This window comes from Perca flavescens, chromosome 2 (genome assembly GCF_004354835.1).
Source record: "Perca flavescens isolate YP-PL-M2 chromosome 2, PFLA_1.0, whole genome shotgun sequence".
NCBI lineage: Eukaryota > Metazoa > Chordata > Actinopteri > Perciformes > Percidae > Perca > Perca flavescens.
In genome coordinates, this window is record NC_041332.1 from 26,065,046 (window position 1) to 26,088,265 (window position 23,220).

Here is a 23,220-nt window from a genome sequence, read left to right on the forward strand (position 1 = left end):
ACCGTCGCTGACGCCAGAGACGGCTTCACTACCACTGTTGTTCAATATCCTCTATGGTCTCTGGCAGGCACCTGTTGCGTGTCTCTGACAGTGTTCTTGCCACTACTCCCCCCAGTACGGCCACAGAACACAGGACGACCTGGGGCAGGTCCTTCCATAATTCATCCAGTAAGAGAATCAAAGGAGCCACAGCTACACCAGTTCGAGCCATGAAAGAGTTGTAACCCATACCATTCTGCCTAGAAAGACACAGAAGAGACTACCTTTAGGCCTCTAAATGAGGATTTTATTCATTTTATGTAGAAAATAGCAGCTCTGTCTGGCTGTGTGGATATAGCTCTGTATATACTGTATGTTACAAATCCAAAATTGTGAAAAAAGAAGGCATGCATGGTTACCTTACTACAGTGGGATAGAGCTCAGAACTGTAGAGCACAATAGTTGCAAATGATGCAGAGGAGAACCCTTTTCCAATGACAGCCACCACTGTTCTGACAACAGACATATCTGAAAACAAGATCAGTGACTGAGAGATGGCTTTTTATTGTTGCAGACGTCCTTATATATTCCTGTGTATAATAATGACTTTAATCTCTGTTATTGAAACAGTTACATTTAAAAACAAAATAACCTAAACCTTGGATGCGAGACTACCTTTAGGTATTACAATGTTGATTCCAAGACAGACTCCGGCCACCAGCAGAGCTCCCACCAGAGTTCTTCGCCTGCCTATCTTATCCAGTAAGTAGTAAACTGATCCTTTGGCTGGGAGCTCAATTAAAGCATAGGTAAACTGAGTGAGGTATATGTTGAGCCCAAAGCCTGTGATGTTGAAGCTGATGCCATAAAACGCAGTTGCCACACAAAACCTAGAGGAAGATAAAGTAAAGACTCTTCAAATCAAATAGTTTGTTAAGCGACAATCAAAATGATTAACCTGGAATTGTAACATAAAACATAAGACAAACTATATTTTTACAACCTAAAATGCTTGAGCACAATAGAACTGGGAATACAGACCACACTATACCAGTGCATAGGGCCAGTTTCCTCATTTTGGCTGTTCTTATCAGATCGAGGTAGGAATAGGGCCGATCTCTTTTCTCAGTCACAACAATTGTGGACAGCGTCTGAAAGAATGCAAAGCAGCATTATTCTCTAAACCATGTGGTAAACATTTAAAGGATTAACAACTATAATAGTGTATTAGACAACACAAACTAATTGCAATCTGAAAGATTACAAGACTGTTGCTGATTTTTGTTTAGTTTTTTTGGTGAGATTTAACCATTATCTGGAATATGCTAACCTCTGTTTTAAGCGTGTGAATGAACTCCTCTGTTCGGTTCATCTTGGCACACATTTTCAAATACTTCTGAGCTTGCTCCAGCTTTCCATTGGCAATGAGCCACCTTGCCGACTCTGGCATCCACCTAAATGTTGAAGGCAAAGATGATTTTTACTCCTGATGTATGACATGATAATTAATTTTATTGCATGTTTACATTAAAAACCAATTGGATGAATAATATGTACCCTAACCTGTGTATCTAACCTCAGTTGGGTACAGAGGCAGCACAAAAGTAGCATACAAAGGCAAAATAGAGGTAGTCCGCACACTGAATACTGCGAGCTGAAAGTTTAAGAGTACTCCACCAATTTAACATTTCACTACTATAATATTGTTAGACTCACAATGATCAAAGTCAATGCAGTGGAACCAGAGATTTGGGCCGCATTCAAACTACTAGCAGTTTGTTCTGATCTGGCCAAAATGTAGCATGTACTATGCAGTATGTAGTAAACAAAAACAAAATCTGCAGTATGCCAAAAATACCTGGATGTTACACTGATTCGGAAAAATCTCCAGTAGGCATCGGACCAGTCTACCTCGCCTACTGTATCCCACAATGCAAAGCGCTGGAACGGTCACAACAACTTGTTTACATACACTTCCCAAAACCGACTAAGCCTGGCCAATATAGTAAATAAATCGATTTACCAAAAAAAAGCATTATTATTAACAGTTTCATACTGCGTTTGTGTAAAGTAAAGTCTGTAGTAGGCAGTTTCGAATTAGCCATTGTCTTTTTCTTCCACACATTCTTCCTTCGGTTGTGTTCGATCCATTGTTAATCAGTCCTTCCAGAAAAAGGAGTTTTTTTATGATTGTTGCAGGCAAAAATCCTTGATTATGCGGCATGTTTTCTTAAAAAATGCGATGGAATATGCAGGATATTTATGCAATTTTATGCGATGAAATTGCGGGAACTTGCAAAAATTGCGGGAACTTGCAAAAATTGTGGGAACTTGCAAAAATTGCGGGAACTTGCAAAAACTGCGGTTTGATGAAAAAGAGAAAAAAAAGTGATTCCCCCAACACCCTGCTTTTCGACATAGACTGTATATAAACTGGACCAACAGATCCCGTTGCTCTGGACGGAGACCAGTGAAGGATATTAGAAACACTTTTCCGGTGATCGCTAGCTTTACTGCGCAGCCTCGAACTGAGAGAGATGATGTAAATGTGACGTGAGCAACCTGTCTGAAAGTTGTAAGTCTTCTGGTAGCTGTGCCAAGAGAAATCTCAGTCATTGCGAATCTTGCAGAGATGGAGAGCGTAGGTATATGTAAGGAGATAACATAGGCACAGGCTAATTATTGCTAACTAAAATGCTAGTTAATATTAGTAATTAAACCTAAACAGCTCATGTAAGTTGAAACTGCCTGCGAGCTTCCCCTGTACTGTACGGTAATTCCTCTACTATGCAACAGTAAGTTGCTTGGTTATGACACAATCGTTAGCCTATTTTTACAAAAACGTCTGCTACGGAGCCATTATGTGAGATACAAGGTAATGGAACCTTTTATACATTGTCGTGTTTCTTTAGAAATACACAATGTATAAATAGAGTCTTTAAACGCTTCACATGTAAAGTTATTCGCTCTCAAAGTGACGTCAAAATGAATGGCAGTCAATGGGATGCTAACGGGAGGTGATCGCTTTGTAGCATCAAAATGGCGCCATAGGAGGTTCGAGTTCTGAAGTGAAGCTTACCCCCTTTCTTTTTGATGATGTTCACGTCGCACAATTACGTCACTTCATAACGTTCCCATGGCAACAGGGGGAAATGGCTGCTCTTGTGTGAAGTAAACGCAACACTTTCTGCTAAGATATATGTGACTTTTTTGCAACGAAAATGCGGGGATTATGAAATCATGCTAGCCCCGCATATTTTGCGTGGAAATCGGAAATTTATGCGGCGACAGTGCGGCTTATTGAAAAAATGCGGCCCCCGCATAAATATGCGGACTTTGGCTGATTATGCATTGAATTATGCGATCCCATAATCGCGTTTTTCTGGAGGGACTGGTTAATATTACAGTCTGTGGTTCAATCTCTAGATAAAGTTTCCTCACACCTCTCCAAATCTACTTCCAGCTAAAATACCAAATAACTAATGCTACTAACTCTATAACTACATCACCAGATTTATTTTATTTTAATTTTCAAACTTGCACTTAGCCCTGATTAAATTTGACTCAAGTGACATCACTTTTCCGCCGTGTTGATTTTCCGCCATGCTGTGCAGCATAAGTTTATCATATAAATACGATGATATCCAAAACCTGCATCCAAATGCATTTTGGCTGTGATGAAAGTCAGAAATTGATGGTGGTGACAGTTTAACAGTTTTAATATTGCAGCCTTGAGAAAAATGGAGTAGGAATTTTTAATGATCTCAGAATTCCCCTGTTATCCGATCAGACTTGAATAAAAAATACGAGCATGGCAGAAAATAGGGGACAGATAGGTTATAAGATTATAATAATATTAATTAAATAATATTGTGATTATTTACATTCCGATGTTGTCCAGTTGGCTGTAAGATTATGGGATACTCTTGATTTTGTACTTGTTCTTAAACCGCCGTTAAACTTTTGGGACATGAACCCTTAAAAGATGGAACATTGTCTAATTCAGTATTTGAGAGTTTGCAATATTAGTGTGCAAACTACATAGTTTTTTTTTCCCGCCAACGTTAATCTTTAACTCGTGGAAATGCCAACCACCCCAAAAAATGCTTCCAGGGCTTACAGTAGGGGACATCTGGTAGACTAAAAGATCTGAGCTTTTGAGTCCTACCTCCAAGTGATGATGGCCAAGGTTAAAGGTGAGCTGACACTGACAATTAGCCACCGCCAGTCAGTCACAAAGTAAGCAATAGCTGGAAATATTGTGTTCCCAAATGTCCAGGATAAGCTGTCGAGCACTCCAACCAATTTCCTGTGCTCAATGTCCACCCACTCCACAGCTGCAGAGAACAAACACCTCATCACTTTGCAAGGATCAAAATTCAGAGAAAACACTAAAAAACATTTTAGTAGCCTAGGCTTCTGAGGTGATGATACATGGTATGCTGATAAACAGAAATTAAAATATGTTATTACTGAGGACTGTTGAGACAATGACGATGCCGGTAATGCAAAACCCAGTGAAGAACCTCAGCACGCAGAACATCACGTAGGATGTAGAAAAAGCACTTGTAACAGCAAAGAACATTCCAGACACATATGACACCAGCAGCATGATCCTTCGGCCAAACCTACGGAAAGGCAGAAAGTCTCTAAATATAAATTTGACTGATTGGTTGAAGCACTTGGCAATCAAAGTTATAAGCTAAATGCCAAGTAGCCAAGCTACGATACCTGTCACTCAGACTTCCAAAGGACAAGGCTCCAAACATCACTCCAACAAAGAAGATGGTAGCAGTTGCTTTGTTTTTCCCTCTTCTATCACACACCAGGTCCCACTTGTACAAGAAAATAAAAGACAGAGGTTTACACATGAACATGAGTGACTTCTCCTTTAAAGATGCTCATGATGGTGAACCAGTACATTTTATGTTGTTAGATGATTTACATATGACAAGAAATTAAGTTCACCTGTGAGGTCAGAGTAGACTTGAAGGTGCTGTTATCGTACACCCATCCATTCTGACATGGCACTGTGGGTAGTTCAGTCATGTCAGAAGAGTTGAGCAGCAGATGATATTGAGGATCTGCAAACATCTGGCAGGAGTTTGGAGTCCCATCCGCCTGGAGTGGAATAAGAACAGCAAGCCTCTCTGCCTGGGATAAATTTCTAAAAATACCTCCGTCATCCAGAGGGCTGATGTCGCAGTGGTGAACGGGAACAGCAGCTATGAAGTTGTTTAGCATGAAGTGGCAGGGCATTGTGAAGCGGCCGATGAAGCTAATCACAATGATCATTATCTGAAATCTTCCAAATCCATTTATATTGGCTAGAATGTTCTCGAACTTCATTGTGACCTCCCACTGTGTTCAAAATCCTTTGAAATAGAGAAACAAGTCCTCAAACACCCCTGCCTTCACACTAATATAGACAGCTAACCAACCAATGGGCTGCTGGCTTGCAGTTGAAATTGGTGAATATTTTACCTCACTTAACCACTAAAATAACTTTTATGTTGTCTGTCTGACTGTGACGCAAAGTATGCATTTGTAGTGATAGTTGGATCAGTAACCTCTACGTGGTAAAATGACTCATCATTTTATGACATTGTATTAAAGAAATATAGTCTTCTATTGCATTACCAACCAAAACGAAGCCATGAATCAGTGGTAGTGTAATCACATTTGCTTTTAAATAGCATATTGTAAAAAATGTATACAGATGTTGCTTACAGTTCTGTTATTTAAACATGTTACCATCAATGATCTTCCAACACTGTATGGAGCTATTCATTGCTATGAAGAAAACAATGAAGTGTCATCAGATGTCCAGACTGATCATCCTATGAAACACAATACAAGTAGCCTGACGTGGTCATACTCAGATTCTAGTCAGAATGTGAACTTCCCGACCTTGAATGTTGTGGGCAGGGCTAAGTTTGGCTGGTATCCAGGCTACAATACAAGTATAATCTTTACAGTAACACATCCATGTTATGACTTCAAAATTCAGTACCCAGTAACTTGTCTTATCCACATCTACAACAGTTTCTGGTAGTCTGAAAGTAAACAAGGCCTGCAGCAAAGGCCATCAGGGAGAAAACAGTACTCAGTAGAGGGAGCCACACTTCTTCAAGAACCATAATCATAGTTAAGTTTCTTGCACACACACAATGGACTGCGCTGCAAACCAACAAAATCCGGCAACTTAAGTCCCAAATGTCAAACCATTTAAGGTTACTTTTCTCTGCCTGCCGACAATAATTAAAGTTGCGCTGCGTGGCATCACCTGCACATGATTGGTGGAACAATGAAATCAATCAATCAATAAAATCCGAAACATGAAACAGTCCCCTTGTCATTTAGTGGCCTCTTCTCTCAATTGGGGGCCATTGAGCAAGACACTACTACTAGAGTTTTTCTATTATTATTATTATTTAAGATTTTTTTATTTCAATACATGAATAAAATATAAAGCAACTTCTCTTGCGTGACCCGTATATACTTAGATTCTGCATATTGTACACCTTTTTTTTCTCTACCTGAATGTTTACTCGTTTTTTATTATCGTCATTATCTTGGTCCCTCAATAGGGTCCAGAAAAAGGGGGACAGTTGCCATCGTAGTGTAAATGCCTTTATTTATATTTAAAATGATGTAAAGTAGATTGATTGCACTGCACTCAACAAAAGAAATGATAGCCAATTTTGTAGGTTTCTACTAGTTTCTTCTTGACTTGTACATAATACTTCACACACACACACACACACACACACACACACACACACACACACACACACACACACACACACACACACACACACAAACCACTTGTTGGAGCCATAATGAGTGCAATTTATTAATTTCATTCAACAAGATGATTTGTATTTACTTTATTTTCTATCTATTTCCTTTCTAAATTGTTACATTACATTTTGGACTTTAAATCTGTGGAAATAAAGGCAACCTCCGCTCCTCCTCCTAATTAGGTCACCTTCGCAGGTATAATGAGGTGCTGGGTGACAGCTTGAGGAGTTCTTTTGTTTGAGTGGTGGACAGAAAACAGTTTAGTGAGTTTAAGTTTCTTATTTTTTTGGCGTAATAAATCTTGCGTTATTTGAACGAAACGTAAGGCTCTCTGCGAGTGCTTATTTACCATAGGAGTCACAATCCTACTCAAAAAGGTGACTAAGGAAAATAAGATGAGTGAAGGAGTCGCCACAACACCACTTAATCAAATCCTTTATCAATCAAATGTTTATTTACCTACTAATGATACACATAATTAATGAGGGTAGGAATAAATGAATGATTGCAATGAGGCATGAATAGATAAGTACAACACTAGGCAATTCATGAATGAATTAATGACATATACCAGATAAAACAGTGAATGCTATCTTGGCAAGATGCATGAATTTATGGGCACGTAAGTGACTACTAAGCACTACGTGGATGAAAACCTGAACCTGTCATACCCTACCTCACTATACTGGACTGTCTGACTACTTGTACCTTACAACATACTGTACAATCATGCATACATAAATATCTTCACAAACTGCTTTTACTGTTACTACTGCTCTGCCTCACTTTATGCTTGCACTACTTATATTTATTTGTCTGTTATTGCACTACATGTTTGTGCCTTAAATGTAGTCTAAATATTTGCTTCACTTTCAATGAATGTTGCATCATTTATCTTTTTGTTATGAACCAAGAGAAACACAATTTTGTTCCTCTATGAACTTTACTGCACTTTACACAGATGGATGACAATAAAGTCGCTTTTAACTCACATCTTATTTTCAATTGAATGAATACACCATAAGCAGCTGACAGTTTGTTGGGAAGTAAGAGAGAAATACCCGAAACAACAAAACAAATTGCACAGTACAAAAAAATCAATCATTAATCAGTGGTACTATAAAATATTTCACACATTTATTGAAATATTATATTGAAAAAAAGGTTATACAGGTTGTGGTTATCTAAGAAACACTTGTTTCTTCTTTTATTATTTAAAACATATTACCACCACTGATATGCCCTGCAACTCAAGGCCAAATGCCTTTTGGTTGCAGTGAAGAAAAAATTTAGGGTTGAGATTTCTCGTCAGAGGTGGAGATTGATCTTCTTCTGAAACACAAAAGACATGTTTGTGTTACAATATAATCTTTACTTAAATGTTTGGATGCAATCCAAATGAAGGCCCAGTACCTCGTGTGTTCCACATCCTCAATAGTCTCTGGTAAACGGATGTTTTGTGTCTCAGGAAGAAGAGAAGCTGACAGCCCTGCAGCAACAGCCACCAGGGAGAAGATAGTACTCGGTAAATGGCCCCACACTTCTTCAAGAAGCATGATCAGAGGGGAAACAGACACGCCTACACGGGCCATGAAGGAGCAGTAACCCAATCCATTTTGCCTGCATAAGCAAAAATGCAACACATTTGTAGCAATCAGGGAAATCAGTTTCAAGATACAACTGCAACTCCTTAGAGTCTGGAACACTGACTGATGCATATCAAGGTGTCAAGTCATCCAGATGTCTCAGTAAACTGTTAGGCCTCTGAATACAGATACTGTTTGTAAAATGTGCAAAATATAAGCTCTATATCAGACTGTATACTGACCTCATTACTGTGGGGTAAAGCTCTGTTGTATACAGAAATACAGTTGTAAAAGATGCCTCTGCGAACATCTTGCCCAAAGCTCCCACACTTGTCTGAAACATCGCGTTATCTAAAAAGTTGTGAAAGGACATTTTAACCCCACCTTGTATTATTTGAAGCCACCATGTGTAGAATTAGACTATTCATAACAATGCTCAAAAATGCAAGTGCACTATTTGTATTCCAAGTTTAGCTTTATCTGCTGTTGTCATCTATTATATAGTAGGCCTAATCTCACTATTGATCATTTACCTCGAGGGACAAACATGTTGCAGAATATACACAGTCCAGTCATAACGAGTGTTCCAGTCTGACTCAACCTTCGGCCTATTTTGTTCAAAGTGAAAAAGACAAATGCTTTTGCCGGAAGTTCAATTGCGCCGTAGATGAACTGTGTGAGATAAATGTTCACACCAAATCCACTGACATTCAAGCTGATTCCGTAATACGTACAGGCCACTCCAAACCTAGCAACAGAGAGTAAGCAAATTATTATTGATTTCTTAAAGTGCTCATACTATGCTCATTTTCAGGTTCATAATTGTATTTAGAGGTTATATCAGAATAGGTTTACATGGTTTAATTTTCAAAAAATTCCACATTGCTACTAGCCTGACGTGGTCCTACTCAGATTCTAGTCAGAATTGAACTTCCCGACCTCGAATTTTATGGGCGTGGCTAAGTTTGGCTGGCATATGGTTGCATGCCTCTGGAGCAACTAAGTTAAGTGTCTTGCTCAGGGACACACTGGTTGTGGGAATTGTACACAGATCTCCCACATTACAGGCATGTGTCATATCCACTACACCACCACTATATAAATATGAGGGCGTGCCACGCTAGCAACTAGGCGAGCATGATAACATGTGTTACAAAGTGACACACATTTGTCACGGAAGTAAAAGCTGGACTACAACAGAGCTGTTTGGAGCTGTTTGTGAACAGTGTTTTCTGTTGGAGACGGTAAGTGCCTTTGGGCTAGACTTTGGGCTTTAATGTGCACAAAAAAGATATTTAACACAAAAAAGCCAAAAAGCATAATATGAGCACTTTCAAGTTCCACATTTAGTCCAGAAAAGAGTAGTTTCTGATTGGCTGGCAACTGCAACAGTATACCCCAACAATCAAAAGTTAAACCACTGTAAATCAGTGTGCAAGGTAGCTGTGGGTAACCATAGCAACAGTACTTTGTGTTACATTACAACTACAAGTCAACTTGCACTGCATGGTGAAATGGACCCAACCACTATAATACACAGTGCCTTGAATTGTATTATCATACCGTTTCAATGACAATAAGTTGTCAACAATGACACACAGAACAGCTGTGTTCAAACTGTCATCCCATTTTTAAAGTTTGTTTGTTCTCAGGTTGTGCAATCATATATGGAGAGTGGATTGTACAGATTATAAATTTTTTTTGAGGTTTTAAAGCTGAAAATCTTGGTTGTTTTAAGGCAAATACAAAGAAAATTACCAAACAATGCCAGTAAGTAGAGCCAGTCTCCTCATTTTGGGAGTCCTCACAAGGTCCAAATAGGAATATTTTCTGTTTTCATTTTCTACAAGTATTACTTTGGACAGAGTCTGGAGAGTAAAAAGGAAACTTTGGTCAGAGTCGTAGTGCGTATCGGCTTCTGACTAGAAGTGATCAGATCATAAGATTCTGTACCTCAGGCTTTATGTCAGCCATGGACTGCTCTCTGCCGTTGACTTTTGCACACTTGCTCAAGTAGAAATGAGCACTGTTGACCTTTCCATTACTTATCAGCCATCTGGCAGACTCAGGTAGCCACCTGCGACAAAGTTTGATTTGAAAAAAAATAGAGTCACACCTTTGCCTCATGAAAACTAAGTCATACTGTTAATGAGAATAAGGATCTTTATACGATGTAAAATTGTTTTGAATATTCACACGGCTTGCTGGTGTTAGGGCAGCTTCATACTGAAAAAAATAAAAGGCAGAAAATTGCTTGTTATGGTTGAAAGTTCAATTATTTTTTCCTAACCACCAGCAGATCATTGCCAGAAACAGCGGGGTGGTAGCTGTGGCTGTGAGGTACCTCCAGTCATTCACAAAATAGGCCACAACAGGTAGCAGAGCAGTAGAAACACTCCAGTCCATGCTTGTTAAAACACCTACTGCAGTTCGATGCTTGATATCCACCCATTCAATACCTATAAAGAACAATGACAATAAATCAAATCCATTATTTGACTATTACGGTAGACTCATTTTATTATTGAAGTTAAAACAGAAAATAAATATCTAGTACATCACTTCAACAAACTTTATTTCACAAGGGACCTTTACATTATACAAATCTCTCACATCTAATTGAACCAATTTGGATTTTTATATAATCTGAGTATGCTATATTGTATGTTACTTTTTTATTCTTATATTTTGTTTGCTGCAGTTTTGAAATTCTCTCTTTAAAAAAAACAACAAAAACAAAAAAGACATAAATGACATAAAACTCACTAAGCACTATGGTGATAATGCTTATTCCAGAAAGTCCAAATCCAGTAAAGAACCTCATGACGGCAAACATGGTGAAATTATATGAGAAAGCGCTTGCAAATCCAAAGAAGGTGGTTGTCACATAGGACACAAGAAGTGTTGTTTTCCTGCCAAACCTGCAAGACAAAATAGTTATAGATAAAACTATAGAATAGGTCAAGTAAGAACACACTAGTATTTATTGAGAAGAGGGTGTGACACACTTTATTTGGATAAACAAACATATTCCTTCTTATAAAGTGTCCACAGTGTGTAAAATTAAAAGTTGATGGTCAATGTGTGGGTTAGGATAAATTTTATGGTAGTAATGTCTTTATACAATGGTCTGGGTTAACACTCGATTCTGATTGGCTGCAGAGTGTCCATTTAAAAGTGATATAGGACACCTACCAAGTAGTTCCGGTTAAATTGTCTGTTTACCGTTCTAAATTAATGAGCTAAATTCAATGGAAACAATTGAAATATCTTATTAACACTGCCCCTCTAAACTTACTTTGTTTCACAGTGATCATGTCACATCCGTTTTGCTGTGCAACTCTCTACTTCAGGCAGCGGCAGACAGTACACATGGCATATAATTTGTTTGTGAAGTCTTGATATTGATCTGGGGACAATGACCTGGCTGGATAGCTAGCCTGTCTTGCTGTCAAATGTATATTAAATTATATTTACAGATTGTCAACTGTACGCAATGTTATTGACTATGAATCTTGTTAGAATAACATTAGCTGAGCCAAAGGGTTCTATGAGCTGAGGGAACTAGAAATATTTTATATTATATTTCATATCTAAGGTCTGTCCTATTTACTGAAGCAGTGAACAACGTTTCCATTGCATAAAACCTTGCGGGATTGGAATGATTGTTCCAGGTATTAGTCAAACCCTCAGGTGTTACCAGGGAAACAGTGTTATTGTTTGAAAATAAAATTTGATTTTCATTGCATAAGTGTTAAAATATATATTAATGGTCTTAAAAAAATGTTCATTGGTAAGTGACTATGGTGGGTTAATGCCCGACAAGGTGTACGTTATCAGGTAATTAATGGACTCCGGCGGACGCAACCGCCTGGTGCGTTGGCCTCCCCAGCGTTGATTATGTCCTGATAATGGTCACCTCGTCAGGCGTTAACACGTACGTGATGATGCACTTATAAACATTTTGCTGTACATTAAATTTTAGTCAACCATTTTAAGCACAATCTCTTATGCATAACTGATGCCTCAGACTCCACGCTAGTGTTGTTAGTAAAATGTGGCGTAATGTGTGTAATGCAAACTTAAACTATAATAATAATTGTACTGTAGCAAAAAACATATTTTCAATGTATAAGTTTCTCTTGTTCATAATAAAGTATTGTAATTTCAACATACAGACCCAAATGTGTCTGATTTGAGAGTTAAAGCCATGACCACCTGTCACTAAGATAGCCAAATACTGCTGCACCAAGCATGACCCCCATGAAGAAGATAGTGGCCGTGGCTCGGTTAACTCTTCTCTTATCACAAACCAGATCCCACTATGAGGGAAACAAACAAGAGACAAAAAAGTGAAGATTGAAGTTGCTTATCTGGGATTTTTATCACTTTGTAGAAGTAAAATTCACCTCTGTGGCCAGCGAAGACTTGAAGGTGCTGTTATCGTACACCCATCCATTCTGACATGGCACTGTGGGTAGGTCAGTCATGTTGGATGAGTTGAGCAGCAGATGATATTGAGGCTCTGCAAACATCTGACAGGAGTTTGGAGTCCCATCTGCCTCAAGTGGAATACTAACAACAAGCCTCTCTGCCTGGGACAAATTCCTAAAAACACCTCCATCATCCAGTGAGCTGATGTTGCAGTGATGGCATGGAATAACGGCGATGAAATTATTCAGCAGAAAGTGAAAAGGCAAAGTCACACGAGGAATTACAGTCAAGAGGATTGTCCTTAATTGAAATCTCCCAAAGCCATTCACCTCTGCCAGCACATTTTCAAACTTCATCTTCAGAATAAACGATACAACACAATTTGGAGTGAAACCCAGAGAACAATATCACAGACCCACAAGATGTTTGTTTAAATGTGAGCCTCTTAAAGGCTGTTGGTTAATGGTCAACTCAGAGAATGTGTAAAAGGTAGATAAAAAAAGAAAATTATTATTTTTTTTTATAAATCATTTGCTAAAAGTACATGTCTGTTGATCGTGCATGTCCCTAAGCATTGCAATACTTTGACTTGAAACAAGTCAACTCAAAGCTTGGGTGGGCAATTTTAAAAGCATTTTTTTTGTTATATTTGTTGAAATTCTATTTACACACTGACATCAATCAATAAAAGAAATCCTCTGCCAAAAAAAAAGAAAGCCAGTATCTGTGGCTGTTGGAGACAAGAAATAAGCCAATCCAATCATTTCATTGCACTCTGCCTGTGCACTCATTGCGTGTAACCAGAGTCTTCCACTAGTAGCAGAGTCAACATCTGTATGGCTTTTCAACGATGGCGAGCTGAGGGAGTTTAAGGGCCTAATAAATGTGGTGCTATGGTTGCTTTATTTCTGTTGGACAGGTAACTATGCAAATGACTCTGAAAGTGAAAAAGATGCCAACTTTAAAATAACTAGAATTGCTAACTATCAAATGACTGTAAATGGCTTAATGAATGTGCAAATTTCGATATATAACAGAGGCCTACGCCTATTTCTGGCCAATATAAAATATGGCCAAATAATACGTTGGCCATTGCACTACAATATGGGTGACATTGAAACTGATATGAATGTTTGTTGAATGTTGTAGTGTCATCATTCTTTGACAGTAATGTGGGTGTCTTTCAAATTAAGTAATTAGTGTCAGATATGAAATGATGTGTGATGTTCTTTCTAAAGGACAATCCCTGCCAAGACAGTAGAAGATTGCCACAGCACAGTCTGACCTGTTAGTCAACTCTGACCTGTGTTTATAATCAACAGTCAAGAAACCTTTGGACACACCTTTTCTTTCTTCCTGTATATATATCTTATATAAGTTATAGTATTTCTGTAATATGTGTGACATTGGGTAGTTGTAATTCTGAAAAGACATGTCATTTTGAAGGTTAATGTTCTTGTCTAGCTGGATATCACTTGTTGGACACTGGTACTAATTGTGTTTTGGGTCAGGAGGTGTAATGCTGGGTGTACATACTGACCAAAAACATATCTCTAATACGGTAAAAGATCTCACTGTTACCATGTTGCTTTCTTTGGCTTATCTTCCTGTTTTAATCTCCCTCTTAATTTGCTCGTAGGAGCGTCCAAGTTTGCTGAGGGGAGACTGGGTTAAAGGTTGGACTGGGAAGGTTACTAAAGTTAAATGAAGTCTTTGAAGAGCAAATGTTGGCAACATTTTGAAGTCTGTTGGCTTGGGTAGTTCTCCTCTGGTCAATACAGACCACGACCCAAAAACGTTTTTTAACTCTTTGCATAGCCCAAACCACACGTTGATGCAATGGATTGTTTTTGCCCATCAGGATAGATACTTTGACAAAAGCACCTGGCTCTTAAATGTTGTGCTTTATATAAAACCTCCCTCTCCCTGCTCGCCCTTGACCCTGGGACTGTCCTCTTTGACCAGATGTGCTTGGCTTGGGAGTGTACTCAAAGGTACTCATCAATAGAGGTAGGCAGTGTGGCCTGGGCCTTAGCGATGACAATTATGTGGTCCCAAATGTGCTCTTATCGACTTGTCCTCTTGCAGTAGTGAGGCAGTGTGCCTTCATGTGTTTTAGGGGAGTGGTTTTGGAGAGAGGCCTGAAAGGAGGGGCTGAGATTTCTTTGGTTTGATGCTTTCAAATCTAGCTTTCTCTTGGGCCTAGTCCACACGGACACGGGTATTTTTATAACCAGAGTTTTTTCTCCTCCGTTTTAAAAAAAAAACCCGTCCACACATGCTCGGTTTAAAATAAATCTCCGTCCACATGAAAACGCAAAAACACGCTGTCAAGCCATTGCAAAGAATCATCAACAAAGCAGTTAGCGGCGCACAATATGACGTCAAACACAGCGGATAACGGCGCACACTCTGACGTCGCAAGGCAAAAAACCCGGTTATACTGTCCACACGTCAACACTGTAACCGGCGTTCCTGAAATTGCTCACCCTGGCCGGAGTTTTCAAAAATGTTCGGTTACAGGGCCCTGAAACTGCGTTTTCGTGTGGACGGAAGGCCGAACCGCGTAAAAAAATATAAAAATACCCGTGTACGTGTGGACTAGGCCTTGGTTTCTCCAAAGTTGCCTACCCCAGCTTTAAGATTTAATACCGCAAAGTGACATAACTGCCTTAAGGTTAAAAAAGCATGCTTGTGGAAAAAAAAGTTGTTTGGGTGAATTAACTTTATTGCCAATACAATAAACATTAAAAACTTGTCTTGGTGAGCTTATAGTGCGGGACAGGCAGGATAACCTTCAAGACAGCATATAAATAAAACCATCATGGGGTGGCCTCTATCTCAACCAGTAAGAGCGTTGCTGTTAGTCCTGCAGCGGCCCGGGTTCGAATCTGACTTGCAGCCCTTTGCTGCGTGTCATCCCCCTTCTCTTGCCCCCTTTCATATCACTATAATAAAGCGAAAAGCCCCAAATAATCTTTAAAAAGAAAAACGTCATGTAAATTAAAATACTTTATAATACATAAACCATAAATATGAAAGATCAGTTCAACAATAGGCCAGTGGTTTGGAGTCGAGTAATAATAATTACAAATATCAGTGGTGACCAAAGGATGATAATAACTTTGGTAATACTCTGACTTGCCCTGTAGCGCCACCAGCAGGTCAAAGTTTTTACTTTGTCCAATACTTTGGTTTATGACCAACTACCTGCTAAACTAATGCCATTACAGTAATTTGTTTTGTGCTAATTAGCAAATTTTAGCATGCTAACATGCTAAACCAAGATAGTGAATAATGGTAAACGTTATACCTGCCAAACATCTGCATATAAGCATCATCAGTAAGAGCATGTTAGTATTCTACCGTTTGATTACAATTTAGGTCTAAACATACAGTAAAGATTTCAGTACTTGTCCTCAAGCAAGGAGGTAGATATTGTATTGTATATGTTCAACACACAATTCCAATAAAACCAATAGTTGTGTTCTCATTTAGTAAAATTTTATTGCCAACTGCAAGAAAAATTTACAGTTACACTTCTCTTTTTCTTCTTCTGGATTTTAGACAGTACACAATCCTGACAGACTGTTGGTTCAAGTATTGATAGGTATTTTAACAATGCTATTGTTTCAAAACAATTTTAAAATCAACTCCTCTTCCATTATTAAAACTTAATCAATTGCATAACAAATATACTGTCATTATCAATACATGTGATATTTATTGAATCTCCTTGTTCCTTGTTGATTGTGCCCTGCAATGTAGATACAATTTTAAGTTAATCATTTTATCATGAAGGATTTTGCTGAGTTCAGGAAAGGACATGAACAACAATTTTTATTTTCGACACCTGCAAATGATTAAAACATGTCAATTATTTAAGAAGATGTTATGCTAAAATTATCCATAACCCACTTGCCCTTGCAGGCTTGACCGGATTATTTTTTAGCAGTGACATTCAGAGAGGTAGCTAATCATTTACTGTAGCTTTAATATTGAATTACATTTGATCTTCCTTTCTTCTTTACCTTGGTTTCTCAATATCCTCAATGTACTGTGGCAGGCGGGTTTTTAATGTTTCAGGAAGGAGCAAAGCCACTAAACCGGATCCGATTGCCACCGCACAATAAGTGACTGTAGGGAGGAGATACCACACATCCTCCAATAGCATGATGAGTGGAGATATGGACACGCCAAGCCGCGCCACAAAAAGAGGTGTAGCCTAAACCATTCTGTCTGAAATAACAAGAGCGCTAAGGTCAATGCAAACCTGTAGTACATGTGGTCACAACAGAATAGAACATCATTGTCTGTTGTCCAACTAGCTACGTGAGTTTGTTGTTGACTAACCGTACAACTGTAGGATATTGTTCAGTTGTGAAGAGGAACATGATTGTGAATGCGGCTTCTGACATGGATTTTCCAAGGACAGCCACAACAGTGCGAATTACCCACTTATCTGATGGGAAATGTTTAGATATTTGATCAAGATAATTCTCACATGTTGAAAAAAATGATTAGTTTTAATAAATATAAAATAACCTTTTGCAACAAACATGTTGGTGAAGAGACAGAGACCAGTTAACAGCAGGGCTCCTGTCTGGCTAGACCTTCTGCCAACTTTTTCCAGGAAGAAATACACACCAATCTTCATTGGCATTTCGATGGATGCAAATATGAATTGTGTGAGGTATGGGTTTAGTCCAAACCCAGTGATATTTAGACTTATCCCATAATATGTAAACGCAACTCCATACCTAGAAAATGGAATAAAGCAATGAATCTCTGTATTGACGGGCTAATTTTAACCTTAGGGTGATAACTGCAAGGCTTTGACTGAAAAAACATGGCTGATATTTTCAGTATAACAGACAGCAGTGAGCTTAGCCTCGCAATTACAATGCATTGTATTTGGTATCATCCATTATATTATATATTATATTAAATATATTATATATTAACATATACTTGTTGATATTATTGTAGGCCATATTGGAAAGATAATTATCTATCAATATTTTACATTTACTGGCATTTGATTTATGCCTCTCAAACTATGTAGGCCTATGTTAAAAATATGCGTATATACTTTCTTTGATACCTCTCAACTGCAGGCTGTAATTAGCTTAGCTTAGCACAAACACTGGAAAAAAAAGAGGAAACGGCTAGCCTGGCTCTCCCTCAAGTTCACAAACCACCTACCAGCACCTCTAAGGCTCACTAATTAACATGTTTTATCTGGCTTGTGTAATTCATACACAAACAGAAATTTATAAGCAACAATTTGTGGTTTTAGAAGGAGGTGAGAGGGTTCTGGTAGGCGTATATTTGCAGTTATCCCCTTCCAGTCTTTATACTATGCTAAGCTAATTGCCTCTTGGCTCCAGCTCCGTATTTAATGCTTACAAAGGAGAGTGGTATCAATCTATCATCTAACTCTCAGAAAGAAAACAAACATATTTCCCAAAATACTAAACGCCTTTAACCCATCTCATGAAATTGACACTTACCATACTATTCCCAAGCATATAGAACGTTTCCTAATATTTGGGGTCTTGAAAAGATTCACAAAAGTGTACTTCTTGTCTTTAGTTTCACTCTGTGCAGACACCAGTAATTCCTAGGAGAGAGTAAACAAACACAAGCAAACTGTTCATTCACAACTCTTCTGCACTTTCCCATAGCCTTTTTCTTTACAGCACTGTGACATTGTCAGTTAACCAATGTTAAAATGTACCGTTGGTGTGACGGTGGCCATACACTTGGTTCTGTTGTTCATTTTGGCACATTGCATTATGTAATGATGCGCAGAGTCTGCCTTCCCATTTGCCAGGAGCCACCTTGCAGACTCTGGAAGCCACCTGAAGCAAAAAATGTCAGTTCAGTGTCTCATTGACTTCTGATAGGATTCAACTTTTCATGCTGCAAAGTGTAAAATAAGAAACTATAATACCTCCAAGTCACGATGGACAGTATCAAGGGTAAGGTCACTGCCACAATGAGCAGCCTCCACTGATTAACACTGTATGCAATTCCAACCAGAATCCAGTTGCCAAGTGTCCAATCCAGGCTTATGATTATACCTGAGAAGGTCCTGTGTTCAATACCAAACCATTCAACATCTAGAGAAATGTCAGCACAGATGAATAGTCAGATTAATTTTTTTTCACATTTAATTTATTGAAACTGAAACCAACTCCTGAAAAAGACTAAACATATTGTACTTCCTCATCTCATTGTTTTAGCATTAGCCTACTTACTTAGAACAATAGAGATGATACTAATTCCGGCGAGTGACATCCCCGTAAAAAACCTCAAGATGACAAACATAACATATGATGTAGAGAATGCACTCAGGACTGCAAACGTCAGGGACGACAAATAAGACACCAACAGCAGCGGCCGTCGGCCAAACCTGGTCACGAAAAGAAAATGTTAAAAGCAATGATTGTGTTCAAAACAATGAACATGTGTGTCTCTCTTGAATCAAAGCCTAACGATTTAGGTCAGGCTGTAGCAGAGGCCAAGATATCCTGAGTTTAATCTCAAGTCTAGGTCATACTTTACTGGAACCTGCATTTTCCTAGATTTTTCTTGGAGTTGACATCTGTTACAGAGAGGCGTATGGAGGATATACTGTATCTTTTCATTACCTGTCACTGAGAAACCCAAATAAAGGGGCTCCAAACATAACACCAATGAAAAAAATGGTGGCTGTTGCCTTGTTCATTCCTTTTCTGCTGCACACAAGATCCCACTGCAAAAAGCATTAAAATATGTAATTTTGCAGTTGTCCATCATGGAAGTTGAACTCTTAGAAGTAGTCAACATTTGATTAAAAAATAGGCCTACATTACATGAAATATTACTGTCCAATTTATTGAAGACACTTACCTCAGTTGCCAAAGTAGATTTGAATGTGCTGTTGTCATACACCCATCCATTCTGACACTGAACAGTAAATGCATCCTCACTATTATTCGAGCCTGACAGATGTTGATATTGGGGCTTTGAAAACATTTGACAGGAGCTCGGAGTCCCATCCTGCTCTGCCGGAACACCAACAGCCAGTTTCTGTTCCTGAGTCAAATTCCGGAAGAAGCCTCCATCATCCAGAGCGCTGATGTTACAGTGGTGAGGGGGAACAGCTGCCATGAAGTTATTCAGCAAGAAGTGACATGGCAGAGTAATTCGAGATAACATCTGAATCAAGACAAGCTTGATTTGGAATTTTCCAAATCCATTAATTTCTGAAAGTATGCTGTCGAATTTCATTTTGCTCCTGTGCTTTCAGAGTCCACAATAAGCTAAATGTTCCGACAGTGAACTGAATTTAGACACTTAACAAAACACGTAACGAGACACATTTACCAGCACCACGTTAAACATTATTTTCCGCAAACGAGTGATACAGTTACAGTCGTGAATCTGTTACATTCTATTCTGTTAAAACTTGGAACCTAGCCAGTTTTCCTCTGACTTTGTGTCATAAATTGTTTCAATGTTTCCCTCCAAAACAAATTCTAAATGAATACATAAGGGGACTATGAATTTTAATCTAACGAAATTATGACTGAATGTGATTATCAGTGTCTGTACTGCAGCTGTAGTAGGGTAGTTTCTCCATTCCCACATTACTTTTGCAAACCGCAGTTTCAAACTCAAATTAAGTTGCATGTACGGGCATTCTGTCAAAGAACAGCAGTCTTTCCTCATCTATTTACTGTACAGCAGCTTTATAATGTGTCATGTTACCCTGAATTCTATTAACCCTATTTCATAACCCAATTTGACAGTGATGATCAAATGCTTATCAATGTAACTTGTAACTGTAGTGGTTGAAAATCAACATGTAGTATATCTGTGTTGATTTTGTATAAGGCAGTTTGTTAATTTCTTTCAGTAAGTTATTGTTAAAAGTATAACAGCTATACTGATACCAAGCGGAAGGCACATTTCAAATCACTCTAAAACATCTTCAGTGTTTTCTAAGGACACATTCATTATGTCCACGTGCTGCAGCTGCATGATGCTATCTGAGCTGTGGCTGAAGGGGTTTGGGGGCAGGAATACCCTTTCTTCTGTCCGTTTAAATACTGTAGCATACATACATGGACAATGAGCAAAGTGGAAGGACCTGGACATCTGCAGTCCACAACAAGTGCATGCAGGGAAACCCGCAGGATGTGAAGTCTACAATGCTGGATATCGACTGAAAAGGCTTTTTTGTCGACAAACTTTTTTGTCTTTTACAGTTGCTTCAGGAATGATTGCTGTAAGTAATGGACGATGTTTGGCAAGTAATTCTTTACTTCATTGATCCTCCTTCAATCTTTTAATAGCAGCTTTCTTGTAACCCAAGCCACATCTCTTTGTTACATTCACCCTTCTGCTTTTTGATCTTCTCAAAGTCTGCCTGATTTTGGCTTTGATTGACACCCATATGTAATCGAGAAACAGGCTAAATTTGATACCAGAAAGTCTTTGAGTGTTTTATTCCTTTCATTGAGATTCTATGGTTCTCTCCTGTGTCAGAAACTATTAAACAGTCAGATGCATATCTCTAATTGCTGCTGCGCCGATTTATTAATAGTTTAAATATAATTTAGTTAAAAACTTTTTTGTACTTACTGATTGCAACATCTATGTGGGTCAGTATTGGTCTAAGCTGTATATTCAGTTGAATTGTGTTTGCTAAGGCTCCTGATGTGAGTAATATTTTATCTGTGGAGGTGTTTAAGACTGTGGCATGTTTCTAATTAGTGGTTGAAATAAGGCTGTCTAATTGTGTATGGAAACATCTAATCCGTTAGAGCTCAATCCTTGCAGGGGTCATCCCCCAGATCAAGAGTTAACTCATTTGTAAAGGATGCTGACTCCCTGTTTCCATGGCAAAGAGTCAACATACTGAAGTTAATGCCATACTAGGAAACAGAAACTCCTGTCGCTCCAAAGTAAGGCTTGATGATGGTTGAGTGTTAAAATGAAGTGGAACCAAGTGTGAAGAGAAGCGTGGGCATGGGACAGAGAGTCCAAGAGTCTGTACCTTTTAAGTAATCCTGGAGCTGCTTATGCCATAGGCCTCTTTTGGCCTTTAGTATAGTAAGTATGCAAGAAAAGTAATGTAGTCTAAGGCAATTTATCTGAGGCTTCAACAACCTTCGATCCAGAAATGTTGTACCACACAAAGCCATGCCATATGCTACAAATAACAAATGTGTGTACATGAACTGTATGTGTGCAATGATGCATGGCACTGTCATTGTGCAATGCTTTTTTTTGTTTAATATTGCTTTTTGTTGTCATTGATGTTCTGGAGTTGAGCAACAGCTACAGTAACCTACTGTCCTGTTTAAATGGATAAATCAGTTTGTAGTGCAAACACTCATAAGTGCATGACAGGAGGGCCTTTACCATTACAAAAACATGGTCTTCCAATATTTTATCTGGGGATATACAATAAGTATGCATAATTGTAAAGTGGTCTGTTAAACACAAGTTTGTTAATTTGCAAATTGCAATGACTGGCCTCATGAAAACAATAACCTTGCTTTTTCCTCTTATACTGTAAAGTTACAGTGTTTCTTCTTACACAAGACCAGTCAATAAATGAATATAATCGTTTGTTTAAAAATATCAATCAAACTTTTGTACAAATTACAAAAGACATGTAAGCTACTACAAATATTTTTTTTGATTTTCTATCAGAATGTTCCTCTAAAAAAATTGGTTTGACAGGATTCATTTGAACTGGTCTACATTTATATTATTATTATAGATGCTTAGACCAGGTTTGATATAATGTAAATAAATTATTCCGCTAGTAATTGTGGACTTTGGATGGTAATGTCAGCCTGTCTCTTCACTTTCCTGCTTTGTTCCAGAACTATTCAGATTGTCAGTTATTCATTTAACCACAATGGATGAATCCTCATTTTGACCTTTACCGAAAATCTAGTGCTACCATGAAGTCCTCTTGTACTAAAGAATTATTAGAATCTAAAATGGCAGATTGACATTAAATTTAAAACATTCATTTTGGACACTGATTTTGTGAAGTATCACTCTCGGGGCAAAATGTCAAGTCATAAACTTGATTTTGACCAAACTGCCTTTCCTCTAGCACCACCCTCAGGACAAACCTCTACCCTTTGACCCAACTATTTCTAAGAATCTAATAATAGCAACATCATTTTTGTTTGTTCTGTTCAATACTTTTGTTTTGTGACTTTGCAACAAGTACAGACTGCAGTCTTTAGACCTCGAGTGCTGTGGATTACATTCTGTTATTTTCTGTTATGAATTTAGGAAAACATGTTTTCTCTGAGTGCCTTTAGTTAAATTAGTGCAGTGCCTGTTTGGAACGGGCTGATTGCTTGCAGCTTTCTTTCCCCCAAAGCACTCAATATCCAAC

The 23,220-nt window shown here is 38.3% G+C and overlaps 3 protein-coding genes across 3 annotated transcripts; all 3 read right to left on the reverse strand.

The window, feature by feature from the left end:
* Positions 1-28: 28 nt before the first annotated feature.
* Positions 29-5,328, reverse strand: LOC114562742 (solute carrier family 22 member 7). Its single transcript, XM_028589324.1, has 9 exons — positions 4,948-5,328; positions 4,711-4,814; positions 4,453-4,607; positions 4,148-4,316; positions 1,310-1,433; positions 1,021-1,130; positions 655-869; positions 399-507; positions 29-239 (listed from the first exon to the last, which is right to left on the reverse strand). The coding sequence occupies exons 1-9, from the start codon at positions 5,326-5,328 to the stop codon at positions 29-31; spliced, it is 1,578 nt and encodes a 525-aa protein (XP_028445125.1).
* Positions 5,329-8,024: 2,696 nt separating this feature from the next.
* On the reverse strand, positions 8,025-13,159 carry LOC114546966 (solute carrier family 22 member 7). Its single transcript, XM_028566166.1, has 10 exons — positions 12,779-13,159; positions 12,588-12,691; positions 11,136-11,290; positions 10,660-10,828; positions 10,323-10,446; positions 10,128-10,237; positions 8,903-9,117; positions 8,612-8,720; positions 8,197-8,403; positions 8,025-8,115 (listed from the first exon to the last, which is right to left on the reverse strand). Exons 1-10 carry the CDS (start codon positions 13,157-13,159, stop codon positions 8,073-8,075), a joined length of 1,617 nt encoding a protein of 538 aa, XP_028421967.1. The 3' UTR covers positions 8,025-8,072.
* A 3,671-nt stretch (positions 13,160-16,830) lies between these two features.
* LOC114546829 (solute carrier family 22 member 7-like) lies at positions 16,831-20,081 on the reverse strand. The gene is given in 10 exon segments (XM_028565922.1): positions 16,831-17,007; positions 17,009-17,042; positions 17,157-17,265; positions 17,349-17,563; positions 18,317-18,426; positions 18,544-18,667; positions 18,760-18,928; positions 19,067-19,221; positions 19,460-19,563; positions 19,701-20,081. Coding segments are annotated over 10 exon segments (1,578 nt in total).
* Positions 20,082-23,220: the final 3,139 nt, after the last annotated feature.